The sequence below is a fragment of the Empidonax traillii genome, unplaced genomic scaffold (genome assembly GCF_003031625.1).
Source record: "Empidonax traillii isolate 1590-97213 ecotype Southwest subspecies unplaced genomic scaffold, ASM303162v1 scaffold994:size215947, whole genome shotgun sequence".
Classification (NCBI taxonomy): Eukaryota; Metazoa; Chordata; class Aves; order Passeriformes; family Tyrannidae; genus Empidonax; species Empidonax traillii.
In genome coordinates this window covers 195,705-216,035 of record NW_020956187.1, presented here as the reverse complement: position 1 = coordinate 216,035, position 20,331 = coordinate 195,705, and the positions used below count along the sequence as shown (strand labels likewise).

At 54.8% G+C, this 20,331-nt stretch overlaps 2 protein-coding genes across 2 annotated transcripts in view; both read right to left on the bottom strand.

Moving 5' to 3' along the window:
* Positions 1–1,642: 1,642 nt before the first annotated feature.
* Positions 1,643–5,032, bottom strand: LOC114068021 (TBC1 domain family member 10A-like; the record flags this gene model as incomplete). Its single annotated transcript, XM_027903846.1, has 2 exons — positions 4,805–5,032; positions 1,643–1,742 (listed from the first exon to the last, which is right to left on the bottom strand). Coding segments are annotated over exons 1-2 (300 nt in total), but the record flags the coding sequence as incomplete, so codon positions are not given.
* A 2,200-nt stretch (positions 5,033–7,232) lies between these two features.
* SF3A1 (splicing factor 3a subunit 1) overlaps positions 7,233–20,331 on the bottom strand; it is a 13,572-nt gene continuing 473 nt past the window's right edge. The window contains exons 2-16 of the mRNA XM_027903852.1: positions 18,063–18,175; positions 16,742–16,946; positions 15,696–15,953; positions 15,224–15,298; positions 14,507–14,657; positions 13,897–14,090; positions 13,161–13,278; positions 12,867–13,052; positions 12,367–12,488; positions 11,991–12,233; positions 11,100–11,310; positions 10,257–10,411; positions 9,115–9,216; positions 8,862–8,933; positions 7,233–7,886 (exon numbers count right to left, since the gene is read on the bottom strand). Coding sequence (XP_027759653.1) covers positions 7,785–7,886; positions 8,862–8,933; positions 9,115–9,216; positions 10,257–10,411; positions 11,100–11,310; positions 11,991–12,233; positions 12,367–12,488; positions 12,867–13,052; positions 13,161–13,278; positions 13,897–14,090; positions 14,507–14,657; positions 15,224–15,298; positions 15,696–15,953; positions 16,742–16,946; positions 18,063–18,175 — 2,307 coding nt within the window. The 3' untranslated portion in view covers positions 7,233–7,784. The remainder of the gene's footprint in view (positions 7,887–8,861; positions 8,934–9,114; positions 9,217–10,256; positions 10,412–11,099; positions 11,311–11,990; positions 12,234–12,366; positions 12,489–12,866; positions 13,053–13,160; positions 13,279–13,896; positions 14,091–14,506; positions 14,658–15,223; positions 15,299–15,695; positions 15,954–16,741; positions 16,947–18,062; positions 18,176–20,331) is intronic.

Below are 20,331 nucleotides of genomic sequence, written 5' to 3'. Positions count from 1 at the left end.
GTTTCCCTGTTTGCTGGAGTAACTGGGGAGCAGGTGGTTGTTTCCAAGGGTGGTACCACCACATCCCCGGGGGGGTTGCTGCTCCCTCACTGCAGCGCTGGTTGTTTACCCGGGCAGGAAGCGCAGCGGGCGATGCCCAGCGCTGCCGTGGGCAGCTCCGTGGCCGCTGCCGGCTCCTGTTGCCAGCCCACTCCCCTTCCTGCTGGCCCAGCTGCCAGGAAGGAAACGGCCTCGCCAGGTTTCGGTTCGGCAGCTCCTCCAGCTGACCAGGCCCAGCACAGCCGGGGCCGAGCAGCTCATCCCACACAGGTCCTGCCATTCCCTGCGATCCCACTGCGCCCTTCCAGGGATCAGGAGCGTGTCTGGGCTGAGGGACGCTGACAGCAAGGTGCAGTGGGAGCACTGCTCACCCTGGCAGAGCAGTGGGAGCTGCCCACCCACGCATCTGCCCTCCTTCCAGCGCGTGGTGCTGGCATGGCTCGGTGCCACGAAGGATGTGGGGTCAGGCTCCGCTGGGATCCGGGCCAGGCAGGGAACATTTTGGGATGCTGGAGTGGTGCAGGTGTGAGCAAGCCCGGCAGGAGTTGGCCCAAGGGATCCCCGGGCTGCCTGCCAACCCCCGTGAGGCAGCCAGAAAAGTCCCAGGGTTTTTTGGAGGCTCAGGGAGCTCCCCTGAAGCAGCAGGGCCCTGCACCAAGCAGGCTCCTGCCAGAGCAAGGATAGTTGACAGCATCCAAGGCCAAGCCTGGCAGCCTTCCCTGAGCAGCCCCAGGGCTCCAGGCACAGAGCAGCATTCCAGAGCAGCCTCTCTGAAGCTCCAGGCATGGATTTTTGCTTCAGGACAGGCTATACAGCACACCAGCCCCATGGAGACTCGCAGGAGCTCGGCCCAGGCACTGCCAGGCGTGGCTGCCGGAGCACCCCCCCCATCCGGAGGGCACCCTGCGGCACACGGCCGGAGAGCGGCAGAAACGGCACGTGGAACAAAGCCCCTGCCTGCCGTGGCCCAGAAAGCTCTCCCAAATCCTTTAAGAGCAGCCAAGAAGCAGATGAGGGATTCCAGTGTCGTTCCCCAGGCACCGAGTGGGGACAACGCTCCAGGCACATGGAGCAGTGCCAGGAGGCTCTACCAGTGAGGGGAAGAAGGTAGAAGCAGCACAGCAACCCAGGACTTGCTGCCCCATCCACAGGCTCAGGGGTCAGGAAGCACCAACGGGCCAAGCCAGAGCCACCCCACCAGGAGTCTCCCAGGGACTCCAGCTCACAGACCAGTGTCACATGCATCAGGCTCAGACATTTCCTACACGGAGCTTTTTTTGGTCTACAAGATGCTCAGAACAGAAGTTTCCATGAGCAAACAATTCCCATGGCTGCCTGCAGGCAGCCAAAGAAGCCCTAGGAAGGCTCCAGCCCGGCAGGGAACAGTCAGAGGAAGGAGCAGGCTGGCTCGGGGACCACTCAGCCCCTCCAAGTTCCAACTTCCACAGGGAGAAAACAGCCCACTCAAGCCAGCAGCATCATCCACAGGCATCCAGACGTCTGTCTGCGGGGTCCCAGTGACACCAGGCTGCCCCGAAGGGACACTGCTGTGCCTGGCTGTCCCTCCCTGACACCTCCTGGGGGGGACATGGCTGTCACTTACCTTCTTGTGTTTCTTGGCCATCCATTTGTCCCAGTTGTTGAGCATATCCAGCCACTTGGACTCCCGTTGTCGGAGCACCTCTAAGGGGACCTCCTCCAGCCTGTGGGATGGGGAGGAAGAGGCTGGTCAGTGCAGTGCCCAGCCCTCTCCTGTCCTCCCCAGCACCCTGGGTGACCTCCATGCCCAGCTGGCTGCACCTCCCAAGGCTCAGAGAGCGGCCGGGACACACTCGGCAGCACCGGCGTTTTGGCAGCTGCCGGAAGCGCTTGTCACCCGCGAAATCCCCGTGCCAGAGCAGCGGCTCAAACCCCTTGGGAGCAGCCTGCACTGCACACGCCGAGAGCCTCAGCATCCCCAGGGACACGCTAGGAAGGTGAGGAGCAGGGGGCACATCCGGAGCCACGAGCGAGCTGGATCCCCGCGGCTGCACACAGAGACAGCCAGGGCCATAAGCACCGTGTCACCGCACAGCCCCAGCCACGCCGTGCTCCCAGCGCCTGGCACCGCTCCAGCCCGGCGCCGAGCCCAGCCCAGGGTCCCTCAGGAGGGAGGGGAGTGTTTTCCAGAACGACTCAGCCCAGCCAGGGAATCCAATTTAACGCTGCAGAGGCAGGGGGGATGCTGCTGTGATGCCAAAGCCAGCACCATGGCCTCCAACCCCCGCCCGGCACCACCTCTGTGCAGGGACAGGTCACAGGCAGCTCGGGCAGGCCCCAGGCAGGGACATCCAAGAGGAGCAGAAGCTCCTTCAAGCCATCAGTAACGAGCCAATGCCTTCGCAGGCTCTGCTCCACACTCCCCTGCGGCTGCACCAAGCCCAGGAACAGCCAGATCCTTGCTGAGGACTCAAGGACAATGGCCTGGGTGCTGAGCATCCTCCAGCACCCAGCTGCAGTGCAGGACACGCAGGCCCTGCCTCCTCCCAGATCCCTCTCCACGTTCAGAGCCGGAAAGCGAGCGGCACAGCGCTTCCAGAGCCACATCCAGAGCCACATCCAGCTGGCAGCACTGCCCTGCTCCCTGCCCAGCCCTTCCCTACCACGTCCCACCCACTGCCGTGGCAGGGACGGGGCGAGGGCGATTGTTCTGAGAGCAAACCCGCTCCCAAGGGATCTGCTTCGCCTGGATCCCCACCCTCCCCAGGCCCGGCACGGGGATGGAGGGAGCACTGGCCTCCAGCCGGGGCTGCGCGAGGCGTGGGAAGCTCGGGAGCGCGGGATGCTGGATACAGGAGCTGGCTGTGGGCCTGCTGGAGCCCGGCCAGCCCAGACTGGAAGCTGTTCCCAGCTGATGGCTGCTTGGCAGCGGGCACAGAGCGAGGACCAGCTGCGTTTCATATGGCCGAGGCGGGAGGACGTGGTGAGGGCACCCAGGCTGGGAAGAGGCGGGATGCCCTACGCCAGGAATGCGCTCCTCTGCATCCTTGCTGGGGGGGACATCGCCCTCCCCAGTGCCCCCAGACCCTCCCCAGATGCTGGGACACCCCATGTGCCCTCCCTGTGCTACCCCTTCCAGCTAGAGGGACCCCAACTCTGCCAGCCACTCGTATTCCCGCTCATCTGCTACTGGGACATCTGCGAGTGGATGCAAGCCCTGGAGCGGGGCAGGATTGGACCCCAGTACACCTGCAGGGCTCAGTCCCCAGGGACTGCAGCCACCACACTGTCAGCACCCTGCTGCCTGCTGGACCCCAGGGACAGGGACACCCACCCCAGGGACAGCCAGAGGGACAACAGCCAGAACAAGTGTCCCCTAAACGCGGTGTGGGGCCAGGACAGAGCACAGCACCTTGGGAAGGAGAGGCAACTCCAATCCTGCGGTGTCAAGGGACAAGGTTTATCACCCAGAGCGATGCACCTTGCCCAGAGACAACAATCCAACTCTGAGTGTCTTTTCACCCCACAGACCAGCTCAGGAACACCCAAAGGCTTGTGGGGGTGAACACTGTGCTCCTCACAGACAGGGAAAGCAAGGCATGGGCACAGAGCACGGCGGGGGGCAGATCCCAGACCCGCTCCAGGCGATGTCCTGGCAGGAGAGGAGGCGGCTGCCACGCGCCATCCCCGCTGTCACCCCAGCCTTCTCTGGGCGTAGCTGTGAAAGCAGGGCCAGGAAGGCAAACACCAAACACCAAATACGCCGCTGAACCAGCTTGACGGCAGCACATTCCTGGGTGTCAGCACCGCCCTGGGGCCCAGCGCCTCTGGGGGAGCCTCACTTCCTCCAGGGCTTCCTCCCCGGAGCGGGGCCACAGAGCCTTCACCAGAGCTACTGACAGCGGGTCCCTGGGAGGGCACCATGGCCTGGCCTCCTTGGCTTGACACTGCCCAAAAATCCACAAGGATCAGCACTCGGAGGTGACTAGACACTGACCCTGGTGTGCTGGCACCTCCCGGATCCCGAGTGGGATGGACAGCACTTCCCAGCCCTTCCCCCTTACTGGAGCAGGAGAGATTAGAGGAGATGGAGCAGCTTTTGAGGCTCTTCACGGAATCATCAGAGCATCATGGAATGGTTTGGGATGGAAGGGACCTTAAACTCATCGCATTCCTATCTGCAGGGACACCTTCCACTAGCCCAGGTTGCTCCAAGCCCTGTCCAACCTGGCTTTGGACACTTCCAGAGATTCAGGGGCAGCCACAGCTTCTCTGGGAAACCTGGGCCAGGGTCTCACCACCCTCACAGTCAGGAATTCCTTCCCAATAGCCCATCTCTCCCTGCCCTCTGGTAGTGGGAAGCCATTCCCTGTGTCCTGTCCCTCCATGCCTTGTCCCCAGTCCCTCTCCAGCTCTCCCGGAGCCCCTTTAGGCCCCGCAAGGGGCTCCAAGGTCTCCCTGAAGCCTTCTCTTCCCCAGGCTGATCATTCCCAGCTCTCCCAGCCTCACTCCCTTGTTCACATCCCGGCTGCCGCGGCCTCTGCTGCGGGCAGGGGCGATGCCCGACCCGGGCCCCGTTCCGAGCCCGGGGGTGGCGGGGACAAACCCCCCCGGGGCGGGGAGAGCGCGGCGGGCCCGGCCCAGCCCAGCCCAGCCCCAGGCCCAGCCCTGCGGGGGCCGAGCGGCCGGGGCGGGCCGGACCGGGCCGGGGGCGGCTCCTCCGTGCCCCGGCGCCCCTCGCCCCCCGCCCTTCACGGCCCCGGCCCCCCTCACAGCCCCCACTCACGTCCCCTCGGCGCCGCGGCTGCCCACGATGAACCCGAACTTGTCGACGCGCCGCTCCTCGGGGCCGCCGCCGTTGATCTCGGAGTCGGAGCCGAGCGAGCTGAGCTCGTCGCCGCCGGGGTCGGCGAGGCTCTCGCGGGTGCCCGCCAGGCTGCGGCCGCCGGGCGAGCTGGGCCCGCCGCCCCCGCGGCTCTTGGCCATGGCGGCGCCTCAGCGGCGGCGCGGCCGCTCCGCCATGCCGGGACACGGCGGCGGCCACGCCCCGCCCCGGGCCCGCCCCCGCCCCGACGCCATTGGGCGGGAGCCGTGCGGGCACCAATCGGCCGCGGGGACGGCTGCGGGGAGGGCCCGCCCACGGCGCTGATTGGTGCAGAGGGCGGCGGGGAGCTGTCCGTCAAACGCCGGCGGGTGTCAGCCAGGGGCGGGGCCACGGGCGAGAACGGTGGGGATCGCTGGGGGCGAGCGACTGGGACCAGTATGGGCCACGCTGGGACCAGTATGGGACACTGCGGGGCTGGACTGGGACCAGTAGGGACACTGCGGGGCTGTATTGGGGCTGTACTGGGACCAATATGAGGCACAGAGGGGCTGTACTGGAACCATACTGGGACCAGTCCGAGCCACAGTGAAGCTTTACTGGGACTGTACTGGGACCAGCCTGAGCCATAGTGGGGTTGCACTGGGGCTGTATTGGGATGGTACCAGGACTCCAGGGAGGCTGGATACTGGCACTGCGGGATGGTTGTGCTGGGACAGCACTGGGGCTGAACTAGGGTTGCACTGGGCGAATACTGGGATGGGGCACTGGGGAGATGTGTTTCCCACTCCGGAGCTGTCCCTGCCCTTCAGGTGACCATGGCCGTGTCACCCCATCCATGGCACCCTGGACAGGTAAAACCGGCCTGGCTCTCCCAAAAATCACACACCAATGGATTTATAGGAAACTGGGATGTGTTGGGACCTGTCCTGGGTGAAGTTTTCCGGGGGCAGGTCCATCCCACCTCCAGATGCTTCTCCCAGAGCCCAGCGCTCCACTTCACCCCTCTGGCAGCACAACATGGGGGGTTAGTGCAGCCAGGAGGCCAAAGGAAGAGGGAATGAGGCTCCTTAAAATGGGCAACAACTCAACCTACTTCCAGATTTTTCTGGCAGCTGGGCCCTGCCGGTCCTTCCCACTGGAGTGGGAAGTGGAAGGCTCAGATAGCAGTTGTTCTGTACCAGATATCCACACACAGAGCCTGTTACAACATCCATCCGTTGGATTTAGCTGGAAACAGGCTGGCAAGGCTCCATGCCAGGGATTTCCAGTGGGAAGTTTTCCTGCTCAGAGTACTGGGAGCTCAGCACAGCCAGGCTGGCAAAGGGGCTTGGCTGAAAATGTCACCAAAGCACCAGGATGTGGAGGGAACAGCCATCCCAGAGAACTCCACAGGCACCACACTCGGAGCACAATGGGACAAGGAAGGCAGGGTGATCTTCAGCACAGCCCCAGCCCCGGATACAAACACACAACTTCTCCATTTTGAAGCTCTCTTGGCAGTTTTTTTAGTACCGGCTCTGGAAAACCCCACTGGCTGCCGAGTGTTTTCTCCTGGGCTGTACCTATTGTCTGGCTTTTAAAGCAAAAGGGAAGTGATTATCCCACTTTCCTGTGGGGCAGGAGCACCCCGCATCCACCACCCACCCCCTTCCAACCTGTCCCTGTTCTCCCAGTTTGGAGTCCTGCAGCAGGGATGGGAGCAGGCTGTGCCAGGGACACGTGGGGACCTGTCAGGGACAACAGCTGGGCCACCTGGGCTGGGCCAGTGCCAGCCCCTTCCCCACAGCCACAGGGCTTCCTCTGGATCCCAGAGGAGCACACCGGGACCAGGAGGATGCTGGCTCTTCCCTCCTGCTTCATCCCTCTCTCCCTAAGCACAGGATAAGGTAAACAGGATGTCTCTGCACTGCCTGACCACTGCTAAAAATATATAATAATAAATCCATGGCTTTGGGTTCTCCCAAAAAGCCACAGGTACCCAAATCCCAGACACCCACCTCCTCTACCTGGGCACCAGATTACATGGACTAACTTTGCTGTGTTGTGTTTCTATCAAACAGCTCTGACTGAAGGCCCAGGAATCATCTGTTTTCCGGACACATGTGCTCTCCAGATCCAAGAGATTCCAGCTGCAGGATATAAGTGTAAATCACTTTTTCCAATAAAATTCTTGCTAAGTTCAGAGTATTTTTTCCCCCCTCACACACAGGCATGGCTCACACTCAGGAATGACTGAGAAAGACCACAGAAACTTCAACAAACCCATTTTCTTGCAGCTTTTCCTAGAAAATAAGAGGATTTCCTATCGTAAACTGCTTAATTACAAATCCAACATATTTCCCCATCCGAGTGCTGCGAAACCAGGCACATCTCTATTAAAAACCCCAAATCCAAGGAGGGAGAGCTGCATGTTTATTAAAACAAATCACAGGCTGTCCAGAGCAGACCCAGATCTCCTTTATCACAGAACAGCCACGCACAGTAAAGCCGAGGGAGGAAAAATTCCCAAGTCAGGGTCAGCGCGAGACCCGAGACAGGGAAAGAACAAGAACAAGGAGTTTAGTAAGTGTGTGGAGAAGTTTTCAATTAGCAGGACGTTAAATGAAGCAGCGAGTGCTGAGGGCAGACAGATGATGCTCCTGGCCTGTGTAAATCCCCCAAAGATGGATCTAGACTAAGCTGGGCATGACCTTGATGTTGCTTCCCGAGGGGATTCAAGGGAGAGCCGGCACTCGAGCAAAGCATCGATCGCTACACACTACTCACTACACTGACACAGTTCAGGCTCCATCAGCTTCCCCTCCCTCAGCAACAACCTGAACTGGGGTTCAAACTAGAGCTGGGGGCAGTGGGTGCAGCCCTGAAAAGGCTGGAGTGGGAGAAGGGTTGGGAGGGTCGGGGTTACAACACGGACACATTACATCTCAGCGCTCCACGGCTCCTATTTCTTCCTGCCTCCTCTCTCTTTGAGTGCCAGGTGAATCAGAGAGCCACTCGTCATGTTGTAATAAGCCAGAGAGTTGGAATCCTTGATGAAGATGCCCTGAGGGGAGGAGAAAAGGAAAAAAAAAAAAACCACACCAAAAAGAAGTCAGAGCAGCAACCTTTCCCACAAAATCCCACCCAGATGGAGCTTTCCTGGCTGTATGCTGGGAACAGAACACTGCAGGTTCTGAAGACCCTGGAGAGATCCAGGTGGCCAGGATGGACACCGGAGGAGTCAGGTATAGAATCCTGGAATGGTTTGGGTTGGAAGGGACCTTCAACTAGACCAGTGGAACAATGCATGAGCACAGCCAACAAAGACAGTGTGGCTCCTACAACACAGAGATCAGGAGTCACCACAAGTGAAGTTACTCAGGCTCTACTCCACACACCTTTTTTTTTTTTTTTTCTCCTTAAAAATAACCAGCTCAGCTTCCTTTCTCGTTAAGGGTTAACAGAGTATCTGCCCACAGATGAACTCTTGAGGAGATAAGTGCACAAAGTTCACTGCTTAGGCAGCAGGTTGTGCCTGCCTGGGCACATGCATGACTGGAAACAAGTCATTAAAAAGGAACGGGGCCTTTCTGACAGCTCCAGCCTCGGGAGGAAGAGAGAGAGTGAGAGTGAGCTCGTCCCTGCCGTGTTTTGGAGAGAGCCTGCTCAGAGCTGCCAGGGTTCCAAGGCTCGCCCACCTCCCGGAGCGCACGGCAGAGCTGTGGGAGCAGGCTGCTGCAGCTAAATGTCACAAAAACCCTCATAAAACAACAGGCTCGTTTCAGAGAAAGCCACATCAAGTTTGGAGGACTCGTGCAGCAGCAACAACATGAAGATCTGCTGATGTCACCTACTGAAAGCCTGTCCTGCTGTAACAGCAAGCAATCCTGTCACCAGGTGTGCTGTGCAGGCAGCAAAAACATTCCCTCTGCTATTCCCAGTGTGCATTAAATTGCACACCGCGATTTTTCTTTGCAGGAAGTTTTGTGTGTGAGAGAACACTAAGGTAACAAACTGAATCTGAAGGGCTTATACCCACCTCATACTGCAGCTTCTGCTTCCCAGCTGGCATCCCTGTGGCCTCGTGGATCTTAACCTTTATAACAGACACCTGGGGACATCAAAGGGCTCTCTCAGTGCTTGTGTCCTGCTGCACAGCCACTCCTGCTCCCCAGCCACGCAGCCCCACAGGGCTGGAGCTGGGAGCAGGCAGAGCTCCCACCCTGCCATGCAGGGCTCCTGCTGCTCCCACAGGGAGCACGGGGAGCAGGGCAGGTTAATGAGCTACGTGCCTGGTCTGAGAGGGGCAGGGTGAACACCAGCACTTGGCCGTTCAGCTTCCATTCCGTCTTGTCCTGCATGTTGGGAACCTGGACTTTGACCGTGACTGGGCCCTGTGGGAAACACAGATAATTAATGTCTCTCACAGGCACAGAGCTCAGGGCTGTGATAACAGAGCACCACACTCAGTGTTTATTCCCCAAGCTACTCACATATCTCAGCTTCTTGGTAAACACACTGAAATGTATTTGCTTCAGCACTGGGAAAGTTACTCCACTGCTCCCAAAATAAAACATTTAGTTGGATTTCTCTCCTTAGTCCTTCCTTTTCTGTGCCACTCACTGAGCATTACATGCACTCACAGCATCACAGAGTGAACGTGTGAAGTATTAAACAGGAGACAGCTTCCCTGTGCACATGGAATCACAGAATTCCAGACTGTTTGGGGCTGGAAAGGACCTTAAAGCCCATCTCATTCCACCCCCTGCCATGGGCAGGGAAACCATCCACTAGCCCAGGTTGCTCCAAACCCTGTCCAACCTGGCCTTGGACATTTCCAGGGATCCAGGGGCAGCCACAGCTTCTCTGGGTAACCTGTGCCAGGGCCTGCCCACCCTCACAGGGAGGAATTCCTTCCCAACATCCCATCTAAATCTCTCCTCTGTTGTTTAGTTTAAATATGCCCAGGAAAACCAAACGGGCCTTCTTAAAGGACTTAAAACTCCTCTTGCAACAGGAAGGAAGGAATTCAGGCTCACATTTAGCTCACCTTGTTATGGAATACACCACATTACCCTACTATCATGCTGGCATTGATACTCTAATCTCATTGCATCTCCAGCTTAGCCCTCCTCTCTTTAAAAGCTTATTAGCAGCTTTAGTTCTTCTTTACATTACAACCTGCCTCTCACTGCCCTTAATTACAGAAGAGTACTATCCCACTCAGCTCTTGTGTGTAGCTTTTTCCAGTAAGATACAAAGCAGTTTGGTTTGCTCAGGAACGACACAAGGAAGGAGCCACCTCGGGAAGTCCCTCCCTTGCCAGATATTTTTGCACATCAGCCCGTCTCTGTGCAGGGAATTGACTTTACAGCCTCTCTGGGCAAAGGAGAACAGCCCAGGGGCGTCAGGGCTCTGCCCCACAGGTGTTTACCTTGTTCCTGCGCAGGAATTCCTCCTCTGGAATCAGACTATCCTCACTCTTGAGTTTCTTGGAGACTGGTTCATCCTCCATGGGTGGTGGGGGGTGAACGGGAGGCATCGGCGCCGGGGACGGAACCGGAGCCACGGGAGGCGCCGGGACAAACGCTGGAATGGGATGGGGGGGACACAGCACAATCCACAGTCACCCACTGAGCACGCAGCAAACACCCCCTCACACAAAAAATGCTTTTAGCAGAGCAGCAAAGGCTGAAAATAAATGCCACAATACATGGAGGAAGTTACAACCAACAGCAAAACATGCGGACTTCAAACATTCGGAGAGCTCATATTGGGAAGCAGTCCAGGAAAAGATAACAAGGCATGAGAGCTTCCTGCAGATCTTGCAAAAAAAAGAACACGCTCTCAGTTTGGCATGCAGCGGTGCCAGCTCCTCCAGTTAGGAAAGAAAAGAAGGAGAAAAAAACCGAAGACTTTATGTTTGCATTGTGCTTTTTAACTTCAAAGCACCTAATGAGGGAAGGGGCCAGCAAAGAGCTTTTGCTCCTGCAGCAGCAGCTTCTGTGAGGAGCTCCAACACCCGCTGGGGTGCTGGCAGCTCCTCTTTACCCTGGATTCTTAATTTTCACCCGGGCAGGCTCCCAGGGGACAAAGAACTCCCTGTATTTCATGGTTCAGGAGGAGCCTCGAGCCCAAAAGCAATACGAGATAAGCCCTATCAAACACCCCAAAACCCCGAATGTCACGTTCCCAGTTACACACACCAGCAGCAGGGCACAGAAGGAGAAACCCTCCAAGCCCACGTTATTACCCAGGAAAAGTGGATGTCACTGACCTGTGGGTACGATCATGGGGGGCGGGCGGGGGCTCATGATGGGGGGAGCAGAGGGGGGCATGGGCACCACGTTGATCCGGGGGGTGTGGATGATGGGGGGCATCGGGGTGGCTATGACGGAGCCCGGAGGCAGCCGGACCACGGACGTCATCGGGGGCCGAGGCATGACCGGAACGGCAGAGACCACGGCGGCACGGACAGGAGGGGGCATCTGGGGAGACAGAGGGGGAACTTCCTCAGCAGGTGCGAGCAGGAGTGCCCAGTGCTGGTCACAATCCTGATGCAAATATCCAGGGACACAGGTTCTGCTGGCCACAGACTTGCTGGGAGCCTTCATGGCCCCACCATATGGGCAGCCCAAGCTGTCCTGAACAGGCGCAGAAGCCTCATTAACAGATTAAATGGTTCCTCATTCCCTACCCACTCCAGGATCAGACCTCCAGGCACTTTGTTTCTTTTTTAAAATTGCTATTTGGGAGTCACACAGCAGATCCCTTGGGGCAGGAACACTGGCACTGAGTCACCTGGGAACGTTCCTTACCTGGAGCTGCTTTTGTCCTATATCACTTTGCACCTACAAAGGCCCCCACCCATCCTTTGTTAGCCACACTCTCTGCCTCCAAGATCCCACTGCCCAGGTTTTTCCCCTGCCCAGCTGATCCAAGTCTTTTTGATACCTCTAAGGATAAAAAAACCCAAGCACTATTTTCCATTTTTAACATTGTGTTCACTAAGGTTCCTGCCACGTTTCCAAACTACTCTTAAACCATGAACTTCCCACAGTATCCCCTTCCATGTCAGCACCTGCTATTAAAACCCCTGCCCTTCCTCAGGACTCCCTCCTAATTAACCACAGCCCAGTAACTGGCTTCTGGAAGCCCAAACACTCACGGTGGGCGGACGAGGCACGGACGTGATGGGCTGAGCGCTGGCGGGGGGATTGGAGGCTGAGGAAGGAGGGGGTGGCTGGGGGATCTCGTTGGGTTTGCTGGGCCCGATCTTCTCCTTGCTGTCATCCTCTGGCACCAGGCCCTTGGCCTTGTGAATGGCTTCGATTTGCTCTTGGAGAGTGATGTTGGCCTGAGCAGCCTGTTGTGTGCGGGCCATGCTGCCCGAGTGGCCATCCCAGGTCACCTGAGGAGACAAAATAAATCAGAATAACCCCAACCTGGTCAGACTGCAAAGAAATCCAGAGAGCAGCTTGACAGCAAGAACTCTGAGCATTCACAATACAGGGACCTGTTAAAAAACCCAGTTCCTACTCTACCTTTTCCTCTGGTTTCTGGATTTCCTCTTCACCGATCTTTTTACCGATGGCAGTCTCTTCTACACCGAAGATATCGGTACGGCGCTCTGCCAGCTGCTTCAGGCTGCTCTCAATATCCAAACCTGAGAAAAAACCAGCAATTCTTATCTCCAGAGATATAACCAAACATGATCAAGCCTCTGTAACTGATCTTTCAATTATTTGGTACTTAATAGCTGAGTGCTGCTTTTTTTATGGTCACTGGAAGGGACCCACAAGGAACATCAAAGTCCAACTCTTGGCCCCTTCTTTCTCTTTAAAAAGATCCTGGCCAGCAACAGCTATGTAGGTTTAACTTTATAAAAGGTTTCAATGTACTAATGACAAATGTATTCAATAATCAGCACATTAAGGGCATCCCAATCAATTCAGATTGTCCCTGTCAGTGGGACCTGGGGGCAGAGAGGGGCTGTGCTCACAGCCCTCACCCAGCAAACCCTGTCAGTCAGTGCACAGCTGACCTGGGGCATAGACCTCGTCGTCACTCTGCTTCTCCCGGATGGATCTGTCGCGCTGCTCCAGCCACCGTGGATCCAGGAGGCCGATCCTCATGTGCTCCTGCATCTTACTGGCCGGAATTTTCTCTCCAGTGATGGGAGAAACCAAATACTCATCCGGAGCCGGAGCAGGTGGTAATGGTTTTGAGGCTAGGAAAGCAAAACCACAGTGTTGGTGCAGTCCAGAAACAAATGGGTTGTGATTATTCAGGAAGAAATAAAGGTTTTGTTTTTTTTTTTCCCACTAGTTGGATTTACCTTTGGGATCATAATCCTTCCGCACGATGACCTGATCCGGTGTGGGAGGAAGAGGGGGTGGCATCGGGGTTTCTGGAGGAGGAGGAACCTTCTGACCTTCATCTTCATCATCTGAGCCCTTATTTAAAAGAAAACAAAAATCATAACCAAATTCCAGCAGTCGAATACAGATCTGAGAGGCATAAAATCCTACACAGCACTGGGAGAATGGATCATGCAGCTCCGGAGCAATGGAGCTGTTTTGGCTCTGGACACCTATGGCAGTGGCTCCTCCGGATAACCACGATCCAGAAATTCAGCACACCCAGAAGAGGAAGCAAATACTCCTCAGCTTCCACATTACAACAGCCTGGCAAGCAGGGGCTTACGGTTAACCACACTCTTGTTCCCTGTTACCAGAAAAACAGCTTATGGTGGGCAGAGTCTGAAATGAGTCATCTGTCAATGTTCCAGGCTCTGGGCAGAAAAAAGCCTGAAGAGACTTAATTGGAGAAACATAAAGTCCGCACCACTGGGTGAAAAAATCACTGGATTTCTCTCTTGGGACTTGTATTGTCATGGGAAACATAAAAAAAAAAAACATATTCCAGCAGAAGCAGGTTGTTTTGAGATTTCATCAGAGGGAAATTTCATTTCCTCAAGAAAGTGAAGAACTTCTTACAGTGCAAGTGAAGAGCATCCCAAACCACACCAACTGTGGGCGACAAAAGCAATGCTGATTCTATGGGTCAGTTACCTCATCCATATCCTGCACTTGTGTGTCCTGATCCAGCTGGGCTGGGGGCTCATCCGTTTTCTCTTGCTTTTCATCTTCCTCATCTGACTCCACCTCCATCTCTACCTCCTCACTTTCCCCAAACTTCTCGTAACGCTCTTGGATCAGGATTCGAGCTCCCAACTCTTCCGGAGTGGTGGGAGGAGGGAAATTCCCTACAATGCAGAAAACAGATTCTCTGTTTCTCTATCCCATTCCTTTGCTCTACGAACAGACAAAAATACCAGTTTCTTGAATGAAAAGCAGTGGCATCAAAATCCCTGGGAGCCAAGGGATGCAGAAGGGGAGGTGAATCTATACAGACCAAAACCCACACGACACATGAAGTGAATTAGAAATGGTAACAGTACTAGAAAGTGGGACAAGCTCTGCTGTCCTGGTGGAAGAGGGAAATGGACACACCAGAAAGAACCAACAGCCCAGCAAACTGTCACTGTAAGGCTTTTCCTTTCATCCCTGCAGGATAAAAGGCAGTAAAACCCAATGTCTGTCTAAAAATGACACTTCAGAACATGTCCCCTGCTCAAAGGGGGCAGTTTCATAGAGGTTACAATGCATAAAACATCAGTACCTTGCTCACTGGGCTGGAAGTCAACTGTTTCCACAACCACAAAGTCATGCCAATCAATCTGGGCATAAGCAACACGTTCCTTCTCCTTCTCCTCCTCTTCCTTCTTCCTTTCTCGCTCCTGGAACTTGGCCCACTCCACTCTGTAATACACCTGCAGGAGCAGACACGGAGCACACACTGTCAGACAGGAACCATCAGTCAACTCCCCATGGATTACAAATGAAATGAAGAACAGCTGGAGCTGTGTCAGGGCAGGCTCAGGGTGGATCTCAGCAAAAGGTTCTTCCCCCAGAGGGTGGTTGGCACTGAACAGGCTCCCCAGGGCAGTGGGCACAGCCCCAAGGCTGCCAGAGCTGCAGGAGGGTTTGGATGATCCTCTGGGGCACAGGGGGTGACTCTTGGGGATGGGGCTGTGCAGGGCCAGGGGTTGGACTGGATGATCCTCTTGGGTCCCTTCCAGCTCAGGATATTCCATGATTTCACTCTGTAACCACTTGGAGAGGAAGTTGTGCAGTATCCCTGTGCTGCCAAAAACTACCCCCAATACCAACACCAGCTGGTAGTTTACAAGTCTCACTCCCCTGTACTCAAGTGACACATCCATCTCATTCTCTGTATATTCATATTTGCTACCAGCAAGCCAAAAACATGCAAAGAGAAAAAATTCAAAACATGACCAAAATGCTTGAGCAATTTTGCAGATTTTTCCTGGAATACCTGATCTAGGACTTCCTTGGGATTTTCAGCCTCCTTCTTGAGCTTGAGGAGTAAACCCTTCGGTGGGATCAAGATCTGAAACATATTTTGCACGACAGTTGGTAATAATTCTTTGTGCCAAAGCCTCCTTCAAAGCAATTATTCTCTTTCCACACTGCTAAAAATACCAGCAGACACCCGGGGCTATGTCCCATTTATTCTACTGCAGTTCTCTCATTATTTACTGCTCATCTCTGCACTTAAAAAACCTCACTTACGGCCTCCAGTTATCCTCTGTACTTAAAACCCCACAATTTTCACTATATTACAATAGTGTGTGGTGCATTTAGGTGACACCCCGCTGTGCTCAGTGTAATATCCACTCTGAAGAGTGTGATTTAAAGGATGGACTTCTCTCCTGGCTGGTTGGTAGGGCTTCAGCAGCCTTCCAAACCCACTCCTGCTGTGGAAGGGATCAACCTGCCGGGACTACCTTGGTGTACTGCTCCACCAGCTTGGTGAAGTAGTTGAAGAGGCTGTGCTGGGGGCGAAGGAAATCAAACTGGTAGTTCCTCTGCTCCTTCTGCATGAGCTGAGTGAGGAACTGGCGGCCATTCCGAGCCACGAACTGCGCCGTGAGCTTCACCACGTCCAGGTCGAAGGCGGAGATGGACGGAGGGTCCGCGATGAACTCGAACTCCGGGGGCGGCTCCTTCGGAACCACCGTCTCCTGGATCACCTGGGCCTGCACCTGCAGGGGGAACGGACACAGCTCAGCAAATTCCTGCAAGGAACCACTAGGAAACACTCAGGAGAACACATTTTTCCTTCAGCTGCTGCAGGAAAGCAACACCAGTCAAGATATCCTGGCAGCTGCGCAGATGAGAAAAATCAGTAGCACAGGGTCTATCTGGTCCCCTGTATTTATACTATAAAAGAAAGGTTGCTCCAACAGCAAACAAAACTGGAAACCATCAGGACTTCACTTTAACCCTCTAGGACCATCAGAACCACACAGTGCTGGCTGTTGACCATGCCAAGCCTTGGGTTCAGTCCATGTGCTTTTCCCACCCAGCACATATAAAGGCACAGCTGAACAAAGATGAGCAGCGTTTTGTTCTCCATCTTTTAAGAAGTTGATCCTTCTGGCAGTAAATGCTTCTACAAAACAGTGTGTGCAGCAAACCCAAACCGATCTCCTCAGGATGCCTTTGGAAGAGGCCTAAACACATCCAGCTCAAGCGATCACTAAGTGTAAGCACTGTCCCAGTCAGTGCTTACAGATAAATGTAATTAAAATGGGCCAATTATATACTGGCTCTTTCAAACACAACTCTGAGTTACCAGCACGTGGAGGATGCACATCTGCATCAAAACAAAGCCCCAGACGCTCAGCTCCAAGCCTCTCACTGCTGTCTTTTTGGCAAATGTATAACCAACTCCTCCTCCTTGACTTTCAGGCCTGCTGCTCCACCCCAGGCTGTGACAACGCCCCTCAGCAGCCAAGTTCTTCACCCCAGTGCTGGAAGGAGCACTCACCTTCTGTGGGAGCTGCTGCTGGGCACTCTGCTGCTGCTGCATGACCTTGGGGATGGCAGCTGAGGGCTCCTGGGCCTTGCCCTCCTTGAACTCGCTGACCTTGTGCCGGTAGTAGGCATGGTAGGGGTCGTTGGGGTTCAGGAAGTTGAACTTTGGGTTATTTATCTCATTCTGACGAATTCGGGCCTCAAATTCTGGGCCGTTTCTGGGGAGGAAGAAGAGAAATTGTTGAAGTGACTGGGCATCAACTCAAGTGCAAATGTCTCTTTTCAGAGCGAGATGTGTGGAGGCATCAGCCCCTCTGCACGTGGGAGGAGTTTATCCCTCAGGAACTCACACCCAGCACAGCAGCCAGCTGGACACACACAGCTTAAAGGCATCTCTCCTCCTAACTCTGTCTCTAACGTGAATATTCCTTAAGGCAGTTAAAAACTCACTCACAAGTGTCCCACAATCTTACCTGGCTGCACACAAAAGCCATTTCCTGGACTGACTGGATGAAGTTCACAAGTTACTTACCAAACCAATTTTATTTGCTCTACTAACAAGATTTTAAGACTAATTTCAGTTCCAGAAATATCACATAAGGAAAAAAAGCAGGTAACCATGAGGCTGTCCAGGGACTGACCACCCTGGCGTGCTACATTTAGGAGAGCCCCAGGCCAGGTACCATCCACTCCTCCCACCCAAAGCACGAGCTGTTTATTTTAGGGCAGTTTGGGAGAATTCACTGCTGCCACAGTGTGTTTCTCTTCATATTCCCTGGATACCTCCCAGTCTTGTTCAGGCACTCCACCTCCTCCTCTTTACAGTCCCAAAGGATAAACACAGTCCCTTCCTTATCCTCAGAGGCAGCCAACACTCCTTGGCAGCGTTTGAGAGATGAGTTACACAAGAAGTATCTACGACTAGAGCAGCATTTACTAAATATGTGTTCTCTTAAACCCACAACAGCCACCACTTTCAGCACTAAAACATGGCCATGACTCCTCTTGGCTCCATCACCTATAACAAGGCTTCCCTTTCCAGCTGGGATTTGTTCTCCCCCTCTGATCAGTCAGAACAGGCCCTGTTACTGGTTGTTGCACCACACACTGCACATTTTAACAAGAATTTTATTCATTTTACACCAGTTTCTCTAGTGTGTCTTACACCTCTTCAGCAGAATTTTGTTGTTTCTTTTCCAGTCCCACTGGGCCAGACTCAAACCTTAAAATCCCTTCACATAAAACCACGGGACTGTGACTTGTTTCAGCTCCTGGAGCTGCACTGAGGAGGAGGAGTATGAAAATCCCTGGAATCACCAGACAGTGTCATTTACCTGGCTACAAAGCTGGCAGTCTTGTCCACAATATTCCTGACCTCTGGAGGAGGGTAAATGATTCCCACCACGGGCTTGGCTGGTGCTGCTTCCTCTTTAGGCTCCTCTTCTGGCTGTAACAAAAATTATTTCATTACAAAAGGTGAAGGGGTGTCAGAATCAGGCATTCCAAACAGCAATCCCAAAGGAATACAGGGCCATTTATCCATCCTCCTCCTCCTCAGCCCCCCAGGCACTGAATTCTTCCTGGCACAAGATCTGGTTGAGCAACCCGAATCATCCATCCCACTAATTAATTCCTTGGTTTCTCAGGGTGGGAGGCATTTGTCTGCCTGTCAGGGGCACCCACTGCAGGGACAGGGACAGGAGCACAGCAGGGGAGGCCCCTCCTTGGGAAACAAAACAATTCCTCGGGGCATTTTAACCACCTCAGCCTTGACCCTGAGTGGTTTTGCAAATATTTAAAGGGGCTCTAACAACACATCCTGGAACATCTCAGCATTCCCAACCAGCTGTGGAAGTTCTGAATATTCCTAGAGGTGTGTGGGACTACAAGGAAGTAAAACCTGAGTGATTAAGTCCACATGAAATAAAACACAGCTTTTAATCCTACTATTGCATGTTTCGTAGAGAAAAGCTCTGCAGGGGGTTTTCCTCACTGATACCACAGGAGCCAAACTAAAATCCCAGAATTCTCCCTGTGGATGACTTTGTATTCCAGTAAAAATGGACGCTGATCTTTGCAGGCAACTAAAGATGTTGCTCCTTCCCTCACCAAGCAGATTTCCAAGAGAAGCTGTTATAAATCAGGACAGGTCTACGGGAAACGTTTGTAATCCTAACAGGGACCGTCAGGGAAAACTTAAAATCCCAGTAAAGCTCCTAGCTCTGCCAAATCCACGGGGACTCCAAGGGGAAAAGCACTCCCAAGTCAGACTGATCCCTGGGAGTGTCCAAGGCCAGGTTGGAGGGGGCTTGGAGCAACCTGTGCTAGTGGAAAGGTGTCCCTGCCCATGGCAGGGGGTGGCACTAGATGAGATTTAATGTCCCTTCCCACCCAACCCATTCCATGACTCTGTGAAATATGACCTTAATTAAAGTGCTGAAAGAGAAGGGTACCATGAATATTATTAGTTTTCATTCCCACTCAAAACACGATCCTGAGGAACTGAAGGATCAGGCAGCACCACACTGGAGATGCTGAGTTGCCTTGGAAACGTCTGTATGAAACTCATGGGGTTTTGTTTGGGGGGAAATGATGATTTTCTTCCTAAATGTGTTATTACACCCAATCACCCAAGGTTTTCAGCAGAATCAGTTCCCTCTCCATCTCCAGGAGGGCTGATGCTGCTGTGTGAGGGTCATGGGAGTGGATTCCCATTTCAGGAAGAGTGGGGAGAATAGGAATGAGGACAAGACAGGAGGGATCCCGGATAGTACTGGGACACACAGGAATGTCATGCTCCCTTGGACATTTAATTCTTCCATGGGCTGCTTCCAGAGCTCCCGGTGACCCCTCACACCCAACACAACCCCAGCCCTGGGGCACTGCCAGGAAAGGGCTCAGCACCCACCTGGCCCAGCAGGATGAAGCTGCCTGGTGAGGAATCCTGGAATGCTTTGGGTTGGAAGGACCTTAAAGTTCATCCCATCCCCTGTCATGGTTGGTTCCACCAGCCCAGGTTGCTCCAAGCCCTGTCCAGCCTGGCCTCAAACACTTCCAGGGATCCAGGGGCAGCCACAGCTTCTCTGGGCAACCTGGGCCAGGGCCTGCCCACCCTCACAGCCAACAAGTCCTTCCCAATATCCCATCTATCCTTGCCCTCTGGCAGTGGGAAGCCATTCCCTGTGTCCTGTCCCTCCATGCCTTGTCCCCAGTCCCTCTCCAGCTCTCCTGGAGCCCCTTTAGGCCCTGCAAGGGGCTCTCAGCTCTCCCTGGAGCCTTCTCTTCTCCAGGTGAACCCCCCAGCTGTCCCAGCCTGGCTCCAGAGCAGAGGGGCTCCAGCCCTGGCAGCATCTCCGTGGCCTCCTCTGGACTCTCTCCAGCAGCTCCACGTCCTCCCTGTGCTGTTCCCAGGGTTGGGGCAGCTCTGCAGGGGGGTCTCACCTCAGGGCTCCGAGGGATCGATTCCCTCCGAACCAGCCGCGCACAGGGCGGAACTCCCGCCTGCCACACCCGCACCGAGGGCTCAGTGCGAGCGGCCAGAGCCGAAACACCCGCGTTCTGCCCCGTTTTACCCCCGCACCCCCATCCCCCTGCACCCCCCAT